This window comes from Mugil cephalus, chromosome 12 (assembly GCF_022458985.1).
Source record: "Mugil cephalus isolate CIBA_MC_2020 chromosome 12, CIBA_Mcephalus_1.1, whole genome shotgun sequence".
NCBI lineage: Eukaryota > Metazoa > Chordata > Actinopteri > Mugiliformes > Mugilidae > Mugil > Mugil cephalus.
Window position 1 is genome coordinate 18,095,282 of NC_061781.1, and position 10,844 is coordinate 18,106,125.

Consider the following 10,844-nt stretch of genomic DNA (forward strand, 5'->3'; position numbering starts at 1 on the left):
AGAGGTGGATCAACATTAGAAATGACTTTCTACACGTCAAACTGGATTTACAATGTTATTTGAGTCCCATAGAAATATTAATGAACACGTTCAGGTTTGATGTTTGCCTTTAACTTATTACTAGACTATTTACATTGTTTTCCAGTAGAATGTCAAATGAACTAAAAACAAGTTTTCTGAAAGAGAAACCAAGTAATTTAACTATATGAGATGTTAACAACCGAATCAGGGCAGGTCAGACCCAGGTCAAAGTAAAGAAGGGCTCGTATTTCCTCCATGTGTGCTTTGTCCTACCGAGAGGCCTGTGGTCTCTCAGGACTCTTGCGCGCACCCCGTCAGTTGTCGGCGGAGCGTGAGCGCGCATTTCGTCTGCAGCGCACGAAACTTGAAGAAGAAGCTGCAGAGAGTTTGGACTTAAACTCATCTCACCCAGACTCAGAGGACACACGCACACACAGACCTCAGCACGGACCTGACCTCCTAAACATGAACACCACGACGATGCTGGTGCTGCCTCTGCTCGTCATCACGTTTTTACACAGTGAGTTTTTTTTTTTCCAGTCAGTTTCCTAATGTTTTAATTAGAAAAACAGTCACTGGTGTGCTCACAGATCATAATAGAGCCGTTGCTTAAAGTGGAGCAAGAATAAGTTAATGATGTCCACATAATATGTGTGTTAAGGGAGTTCTCTAGTTTTTATCTTATCATCTCTTCTTTTTTTCAGTCGATTCTAGTTTTTCAGATATTTAATTTGACTTTATTTAAATAAATGATTCGACTAAAATGTCTTTAATATAGAAGTTAAATGTGTGCATAGCAGAAACCAAAAGGTTCATTAAATGAGAGAGTTAGGGACTGTACAAAAATGCTGAAACTTAGTTTAAAAACTTAAAAAGACAATTCTCAGCATTATATAAAAAAAAATGTATTTATATTTACCTATATTTCGACTTTATTCCTGATTTAGGAACCTCCAGTTTATAAGCAGTATCCTTTCCTACATAATTCATAGGTACAGTTTAATTCATTTGTACTAATGGCAAAGCATAAAAGTTTGAGGTGTAAAGCATTTAAAAAGAAAATCAGAGCAATTTATTCGTTAATTGTTAATAGTGTTTTGATAAAAGACGTTTCATTTCAATTAGGTTCATGCTTGGAAGGTTACTTCTCTCAACAGACATTGGCTGATTGGGCTTGTTACATTATTTCATGGGTTATTAGTACTTGTGATTGAGCTTGTGCACATGCAGGAGGGGGTGTGATGTGTTCAGGGACTGCAGCAGCAGCAGCAGCAGCGGCAGAGATTGTGCAGGGAGTGGCTCTGATTCGTGTTTACACTGAACCCTCTCTGATGCCGTTTGAACCAGAGATCCACTGACTGATCTGGCACATCACTTGGCCTCCGCGGAAGAGTTTGAGATCCCTGCGTTTCAGTTTGAAGATAGCCCCCGACTGACCCTGCTGTTAATTGGACTGAGATGAAAACCCCCACTTGCTATCTGGAAAAAAAAAAAAATGCATCTGATGTAGCTCTGGGAATGTTAAACCGTGGAGGCTGCTTTACAAACAACAAGTTTTATGGTGTTGATTGCAGCTATGACGTGTGTAAGTGTGTAAGTGTGTAAGTTTTGACCTTTCTTGTATTGACTCATCAGGACCAAATATGTGCAATTGAAATATTCTGTTTTGCCAAAGTAACTAAAAAGATTTGTTTGGATAATTATTTTTTTTTTATTCATGTTCAGTGCACGGGAGGTTGTTTAATTTCCAGCAGCCTGAAAACTAAATTCAACATGTTCAAATACTTCCTACATACAACAATTGTATGATTTCCATCAATTACCTGCATCTAACACATTACGCAACATGATATTTGCATGTGAAATGTTCCACAAACAAATGCACGCATGTTCAAATACACTGACTGTTTATATTGAAGTGAGGTTAAATAGGCCTGGGCCATAGGGTCACCAGACTGAAGCATACGGTGCAGCGTGTCAGGGTTCAATCAGCGGAGACCCTCACAAGTGTGTCATAGACGTCTGTTGCGGTGTAAGTGTGTGTGTGTGTGTGCTGTGCCAGCTGAGAAGTGTAAGGTTACTGTCATAAAGAGTGGCTTTGTGTGCTTTAGAAAAACACATGCATGTGTGCACCACACACACACACACATACAGTGCGTAGATTTCTTTCACCGTGCCACCTAAGAAGAAATGCATTTGAAGCCCTTAAGAGAAAAAAAAAAGTGATTCTTTCTTAACCCCGAGTCAATGGACGTTTGAAGGTTTGGAACAAGACCTGAGAACAACTTAAGACAGTTATGGATTCATGGACCCACATTATGGTATCGGTTCATATCTATTTGTGTGGGATCAGCTTATCATTAAGGCATGTTTTCCACTGGAACTGATAACAACCGGCACAACGTCGAGCCGACTACAGCTCCTTTTCTCTGAGAAGACAGAAAACATCTGCAGGCACCTTTGTAGTTTTTAAAAGATATTGTCTTAAATGCATGTTTTCATTTTCTTTTCTTTTTTTGCGACTGTACATACTTGTGTGTTTGAGTGTGCGCGTTTTCCGAAGTGATCACTTCACTGCAGGAGGTTATCAGGTCGTCGGTGCGTCATCCATCACCTACTGCATTCCTGCACAGCACCGCTCCTGGCACCACCAGGATGTAGCTACGCACTCTACATGTGTGTACGTGTGTGTGTGCGTGTGTGTGTTCTCGTATTCCCCTGTTTGTAGCACCAATGTTAGGTTTTAACCCAATGGAGTTTTTCCTGTGCCACCGTCGCCAGGTTCAGGCCGGGTTTTGTAAAGCGTTTTGAGACAATCTGTATTGTTACTGATGCTATATGAATAAAATTGAATTGGATTGAACTCAACTCAAGAAGAAAATCAAAACTAAAATGAGTTCAGGACAGGTTGTGGAGAAGGAATACACTACTGGAAAGACAGATGTGCATTTGCTTCCACACATGAAAAAATAACCTGATTCACACTATGTTGTGATAAATGTATTATTTTACTGTAAATCATTGACTGGTTCGTTCAGACTCATTTCTACATAGCAGAATTATGTGAGTGTGATTCTGATCTCTGATTGTCCAAAACCTCCAGAACCTCAATCTGCAGCAAAACTGTCCGTGAACTGATCTTCTTCCTCCTGCAGGTCCCGTCTGCTTGTCAGTGACGGTGAGCAGCAGTAAACCCAAGGTAGAAGTCCATGAACACACAGGTGAGACCTTAGTCCATCTTTTAATCACCACAGCATTAAAGAACAAAACTGTCCGATGACACACACAACTTGCTATTTAACATGCATCTTATTGTTTAATTGATCAAACTTGATTAAATGTACTTCAGCTCAAAGTTATGTACATAAAATATGGAAATTTGGAATTCACTTTGCATATTTAAGAACACTTGGAATAATAATAATACTGTAACACAGTAATAATTACAGCCAGAAGATACACACATCTGATATCTGTTAGTATAATGTCAGAAACTCCCCTTTTTACATCATTACACCTTAAATGACCTTAGTTTTTAATGATTAGTACCAAGTACTATTCACTACTATGCAAAAAAACCTGATCAGCTGTCATGATGAAAACAGGAAGTTTACCGGCATAATATAAAATGTAATTTCTTCACTCTGCGTTGTGCGTTTTCTTCTTGTCAGACGCTGTGCTGGCTTGTGAGTTTAAGACAGAAAAAGACCAGAACCCGCGAATCGAGTGGAAGAAGAGAGGAAAGGCAGTTACTTTTGTGTACTTCAATCACAAATTCATAGGTACGTGACGGACCTCTGCTGCACACAATCCTCCATTAAGCTCCTCTTATATGATGAAACTTTTTTTTTTTCCATGCTTGTCGCCTTTCATTTACATACGTTTTCCATCTTCCACTTCAGGGTCTTATGCAGAACGGGCTAAGATAGAGGGAGCGACGCTTACCATACACTCGGTTACTCAGAAGGACTCAGGGGAATACCGTTGCGAGGTGACTGCCAGCGAGGATCACGTCAGCCTTGGAGAGGCTACTGTCACCCTCAATGTGCTTGGTAAGTGTTTTATGTGAATATTGTATAATTAAACAAAGGAGAGTGACAGAGTGCCACGTGTATTTCTTTGACACAAGTCAACAGTAAAAAGGTGAAACAGCTGTTAGAGCATCGTTAGTATGACTGCACCATTCATATATTAGCAGGAATTAAATAGATTAAAGGCAAATGTTTCTCATTAACCACTAGCAAACAGTCAAGTGTGATTTTATATGATGAGAGGTGGAGCTAACTCTACATATGGCCAAAAAATAAATATTAAAAAAACTTTTTTCACCATTGTGAAAGATGTGTTTGACGTAGTGAAAATCTGCCTTAAATCTGGCCAGCAGGGGGCGACTCCGAGAGGTCAGATTATATTGTGTGTAGACCAGGGGTGTCAAACACATGGCCCGTAGTCCAAAACTGTGCCACAGATAGTCCACTGTGGCCAGTGGGATGAATTTCACCCAGAACTGAACAGCAGATGGCAGCAATGCGCCAAAATTGCACTTGTTTTATTTAGGAAATTTGAGGTTGTTCATTTAATGTGAACATTTTCCTGTTGTTCTTATTTGCTCTAATCCAAAAGGAGAAATTTTAGTTATTAATAGGTTTATTATGTCGTTTTGTTCCCCCCTTGAGATCCAAGAGTTTCTGCCTCCAAAAAATCCAAGATGGCGACGACCAAAGCACAAAACTGAAGGCTTCAAAACGATAGTCCACACACTGATGTGTGTCATCAGTAGTTGCTAAAATGCGCATTTCACTAAAAGAAAAAAGAAAGGCGTCTTTTACTTAAAAAGGATCCTTGAAAAATTGACCCGTGTCAAAAATATCTTACTTTTCCTCCACTACGTTCTGCTTTTGTTTTTGACCTTGTAACTTATTCACTTTCACTCTATGTAAACGAGCTGCTCTGCGTTGAAGTAGTTTTAACTTGTGAGAGCGCCGTTGCTAGGCAACAGACTGCCAAAAAGCATGTCACCTCATTGGGCTTTTCAGAACCGGTCACTGGTTTTGTGCTTTAATGACTTTCATGACCTGCTAAGGAAGGAGGGACGAGATACAAACGCCGTGAATAATGTCTCAGTGGTTAAAAAGAGTTTTGTATCCACTGGCTCAATAGCTCAAGGTCAGTTAGCTGGAGATTTAAGATAGAAGTAAGGGAGTTTGTGTGTTGGTGTTAGCTTTGCTCATCTAGTGGAATCCAGGTGTTTCTTTTTTTTACTATAGCGGTGCACACACATTATTTTATTATTATATTATTATATTATGCTATGTGACTGTAAATCATATAACTAGGGAACCCAGTTATTTCATGGCAAAGTGTTATATATCTAAATTACCAGTCCTTAGAGTTGCACGTTGACCAAAGAACTAGGTGCATTTTCACAAATAATGTTTCTAGAATTTCATGTTTGCCTCGACTTGTTGAATTTGTTATCACAAATCCTATATTTTTTTTTTAAACCCATTTGCACTTTTTTTTCTTTCTTTTTTTTCTTTCCTCTTCCACTCCAGTGCCTCCTCATGTCCCGTCCTGCGAGGTGCCGAGCTCCGTGTTTATTGGCTCAGGCCTGGAGCTTCTCTGCAAGGACAAGCTCAGCGTGCCTCCCGCCACCTACCGCTGGTACAAAGACAACAAGGCTCTGATGGCTACGGGAGACGCCCCCTATAGCATCGACGTGCACAAGGGCACGCTGGTGAGAGAGCAGTAAAACCGACACAGATGGTGTATAACACACTAGACGCACAGCTGCTGATTTATTCAATTGTCCTCGTCCTTTTTTGTCATGTTATTTTGTCTGGAGCAGAAGTTTAAAAGCGTGTCCAAGGCGGACGCAGGGATGTTTCGCTGTGAGTCCTCCAACAGTGTGGGGGCGCCCAAGAGCTGTGTGGCCCAACAGCTGAAAGTTGTTGACTGTAAGTACTAGTACTTGTAAAAACTCACTTACACTGGTGCTTACACATCACTTACACGCTTTTCAGACTAAGATAGACTTTATTGATCCACAAGGGAAATTGCTTGGTCACGGTAGCTCAGTTGCACATAAAATAAAAAGTAAGCATAGCATATGTACCAATCTACGAGACACAGAAACATGACTAGAGAAGTAAATATACACTATATACATAGGAAGAATAACTAATAAGGTGCACTGACATACATAAGATGAAGTTACATAAAGGTGAGTTGTTGTGCAACTAGACTGACTATGGGATGAATGATGTATGAACCTCTGACACAAGAACATCACCGCTTTCTCCTCCTTTCAGATCCTTTGAATATGACAATTTTGATAGCAGGTGCTGCAGGTTTTGTGGCGCTCATGCTTTTCTGCTGCATCTGCGTGTGCGTCTGCCGCCGACGAGGCTGCTGCAAGAGTGAGTAGCGTGAATCCGTCTGTGTTTGCATTTGTAAGAATTAAACTACTTCTCTGTCTTTGAGTCTGCCACGTTGCGCCGCCGTGTTTTATGGCAACGCAGAGTGGACAATTCAAACACAGGCCCTAGAGACGGCCTTTGTTGACTTTTGTTTATGTTGAAGTGGCGGCTTGAATTTGGAGCACTGTGGTCGAACCGTGTTCATTTGGTTGAAATGTGCAACCCTGCCACTAGATGTCACCAAATGTTAGACACTGGTCCTTTATTGCAGCTGCAGCACCTGAAGAGAATATAATGACTTTATTAGAGCGATGCTTTTCAGCTTGTGGCCCTCATCAAGGTCATCCTTTATGCAACTTTCCAATTTTTTGTTGTTTTTCTTTTTGCCAGTTGGACAAAGAAAAACACTTTATCGTAATATAACGTAAAGATAATTATCAGGATACAGATTTACTGATTTATTTATTTATTTTATTTATTTTTACTGTCCTCCTTCTTGTAGTTACCAGGAGGCAGTTGCTTTCATTGAAAGTGCTCTGACGAGGCCACTTTGAGCCTCTACTCAGAACCCAATGACAGAAAGTCGATACTGGCCACTGGCAGGTGTAAGGAAAGGAACGCTAAGCTGCTAAAAAGATATTTCCCTCAGGAGTTGCTAGAGACCAAAAAACAGCTAATTAGGGGGGAAGCGAATACTGAACATGACTCCACATGAGAAAATCTACTTGTTATTACTGTCACCAGATAATGACATAAATGTCCATTTTCTGATTTTTCTTTCTGACCATTTCTTTCTGTTGTTTCGTTGAACAGAGAGCAAGAAAACAAAGAGGTGAGTGCTCAGTTTTTTTTCTTTTTTTTGTGTTGCTTGTCACTGTCTTTTTTTTTTTTTTTTATCAGATCATAAACTCAGACTGAACTGTCAACCCTTGTCTTTTAGCACCAAGCCCTACAACCCACATCCTCCTCCGCCCCCTCCCAGCCGGAACGTGAGTGATCAAAGGCATTGTTATGGAGCCGGGGCTTATTTTTCTTACGTGAATTCAGTTTGAATCCTGTTGATGACACGGTGATAGCACTGGTTAATTGCTCATGAAAGGAAATGATATATTGTATGTGTCTCTGCTTTCTGCAGATCAAGCACTACAAGCAAACACAGTCCTTCATGATATGAGGGAAGCGAAAACAAGTCTCTCACACTGACTTCAAAACATCCGTTGAACACACAGGAAGGTTTGTTCCACTCTGAGCTCGTTTTGCTGACGGCTGATCAAGGCTTTTTCTGGGACGGACTCACAGACAGAGAGATCTTCAGTTGTCAAGCAAAAGCAAAGAGTTTAACAAGGTTTTGTAAAAAAAAAAAAAAAAAAAAGAAGAAACTGTGGTGCCTTTGCTTTGGAAGATGCTTTGGAAGATGTTCAAATTCACGTTACATTTACAACTTTATCACTTTTTTAAATGCTTATTTGTCTTCAGTATGTCAAGACATTTTCGAAATGTTTTTTATTTTTTTTTGTGCTTCTCAGTCTTTAGGTTTGAGGTTCAGCGCTTAATTTTAATCTCTTTAGTTCTACCTGTAGGTCAGTAACTATCCACACTGATTATGGCAACTACTGTACATAGATGTTATCACAAATCTCTTGTCTCTCTTTTTTTCTGTCATTTTTACATATATTTTTTATATAAACCTGTTTGTGTTTCTTATTTCTTTCTCTTATTCTTTACCATTAGTTGTTTTTTTTATGATTCAGGTCAGGAACAATCGAGCAGGTGTCTGCACACACTGAATAGTGTTTTGTAAACTTTAAATATTTTATTCTCGAGTATTTTTGACGTCTAATAATCAATAAAGAAAACTTTAAAAGCAGACTTTGTTTGAGTTGCATAATCTGTTTGCTTTATTGGCACACGGAGAATAGGAAGTGTAATAGGAAGTGATTTGATCATTAGTGGAGTACTACCTGTTTAACTCCATTATATGTTCTCTATAAAAAAGAATTAGAGAAGTCACACCCTATCGTAAAAGTTGAATGCGCTCTGATTAGGCAGCTATGTTGAACAAATCGCTGGAAGTTGGCATACATTTAAAAATAGAACCAGACACATTTAATTGGCTGACGCGTAATTCGTCTGAACAGACATCTTGAAACATGTTGGAGACAACAGCTATGAGAAAGGACAGGGGAAGTAAGAAGAAGAAAAAAAAAGTGGGCACACAATTAGTACACACTCCTGACTGCACAATGAGTCGCCAATAATTTCAAGTCATTTTCCAGGACAAACTTCTAAAATACCATTAGCAACAAATCCAAAATTGCGGATAGTGGATACTAGGTGACATATATATTTCACCTACATATAAAAACACTTGACTTTGATCTGTATTTTAAGCACTCGGTATCTGTATGGGCAATGTACGATAACCTATTTGTAACCTTCGTAACCTGTTTAGCATTTTACAATCTCATTTTTAGCAATGTTAACATTGGGATTATCTATTTGGTCTCATTGTCAGGTCAAAATTCTACCTGGCTCAGGATAAGTTCATGAGCAAACTTGGATTTTTCCATCAACTTAGCTCAACTGCTAAAATCAAGCATGCTAGCTATGCTATGCTATGGTTTACGCTGAGAGACACATTTAGCTTTAAACCATAGTGTCTCCATAGAGTTTCCAGAGAGCAGATATCTTTAGTCTTGTTTGTTACTTGTTAATTTTGGTTGCTAACATGGTTATGATGCATATTTGTGCTGTTGAAGGAAGAAACAGGATGGTGTCTAATGAATTCACATTGCCTTTACAGTCTGTTTTCATTTTCCTTACTGCTCTGCCAAGTTTGGCTTCACTTACGTCTGTTACAGCACTTCAGTCTCTTTTCTTTGTGTGGTTCTTGTGCTCCAGCTTCTTTTCTTGATCATTCTTTTCTTCCTCAGCTTAAATATTTAGCTTAGATTGCTTTTTGGGGGTCTTCATGGTTTCCCTCCAACAATTTCTGTTTTTCTCTTAGCCACTAGGGGGCACCCCAGCGCTTATTGTGTTCTGTACATACCAACAGAGAGTGTCAGCCTGTAGCTACATGATGCCAGTCCCTTTCTCCATTATTTGTCTATGGACAGTAGCGCTATTGTTCTCTTCCCCTTGTCTTCATTGTTTTCTGTATTGTGGTGCCCATAAATTAAAATGCACTTGTTTCCTGTAGCTTCACTTCCGCATGTGTCTGAAGCAGATGCATTGTCTTGTGTCGTGTGCCCTTATTTTGAACATTTCATGCGTGTTTGTGTTAACAACGACACACTCTGGACACCGTTGCATGACCTATAATGGCCACAGAGCAGACAGTGTCAGGAAGCAGTAACAGGGATCTATTTCTGTACATGGTAACAACCTCCTGTAATGATCACAGTAAGTGGATCCTATTGATCTGCTAATATGGCTGCATGGTAGCTCAGATCATTCTCATCAGTCTCCACTTTTGCTGCAAGGACAGGACATCAGCCGCGATCTGAAATGCAAATGTTGTCACAGTCTGTCACGTGTGTGAAAACGCTATCCTCCGTGAGAGATGGTTTTTGGTGTTAGCATAATGACACGTTATGAATGTGTAGAATGATTTATTCAGTAATCCACTTGTCACTGTCCAAGGAGTTTGATGTAGACGAAACAAAAAATGGAAATGGAATGAAAATCAGCCACAGTGAGAAAATATCTTTCATGTAGACGAATAATTGTCAGCTCCCAGGAACCTGGCATTTCTTGGAAACTACTCTCCATGATGCATTATGGGTATTTTGAATGAACAGATTTCTATTTTGATGTTTCTATTGTTGCCATGAGACAAACAGACAACAGCAACATGAGATAACAGCTGTATTGACTTTGCTTTGTTGTATGATGGGTGTGTGTGCGCTCCACATCCTCGTCTCCACCTGCTGTTAAACTAAAAATACATTTTTATCGGTTTTAATTGTGTGGGATGAACGTGTTTTGATATAATGTGAGATGTAAGAGGTTGCTCCACCAGACTTAGTCACAACACTAGGTTAACCTTTGATGTATGTTACTGCTGCAGACTGTTGCTGACTTGTGCCCCTGAGTATCGTCCGATCATAGCGTACTGCACGCTGGTCCCTTTGGAGCAATTTCAATATGGCTGCAAATACGAAGGCAGATGGTGCAGTGCAATCTGAATGGGTTCAAGGAGGGCTTGCACTGACTAGCCTTTGACTGTGTAACATGTTCTTTCTTTAGCCAGTAGCAATCAAGAGTTTCTTGTAAAACGCAATGGTTCAGGAATGTACTGGTCATGTTTTCTAGGGAACTGTGTGATTTCAATGATAGGGTAACTGAATTTTTTGAAAGTCTAGCGACATTTCACCATATCTGAGTGATATATATAGCATCAAT

General features: G+C 39.7%; 1 protein-coding gene across 1 annotated transcript; it reads left to right on the plus strand.

The window, feature by feature from the left end:
• The first annotated feature begins 370 nt into the window (after positions 1–370).
• jam2b (junctional adhesion molecule 2b) lies at positions 371–8,309 on the plus strand. Its single transcript, XM_047601106.1, has 10 exons — positions 371–541; positions 3,177–3,242; positions 3,693–3,803; positions 3,924–4,073; positions 5,577–5,758; positions 5,870–5,978; positions 6,333–6,440; positions 7,254–7,272; positions 7,381–7,429; positions 7,576–8,309. The coding sequence occupies exons 1-10, from the start codon at positions 487–489 to the stop codon at positions 7,612–7,614; spliced, it is 888 nt and encodes a 295-aa protein (XP_047457062.1). The 5' UTR covers positions 371–486; the 3' UTR covers positions 7,615–8,309.
• Positions 8,310–10,844: the final 2,535 nt, after the last annotated feature.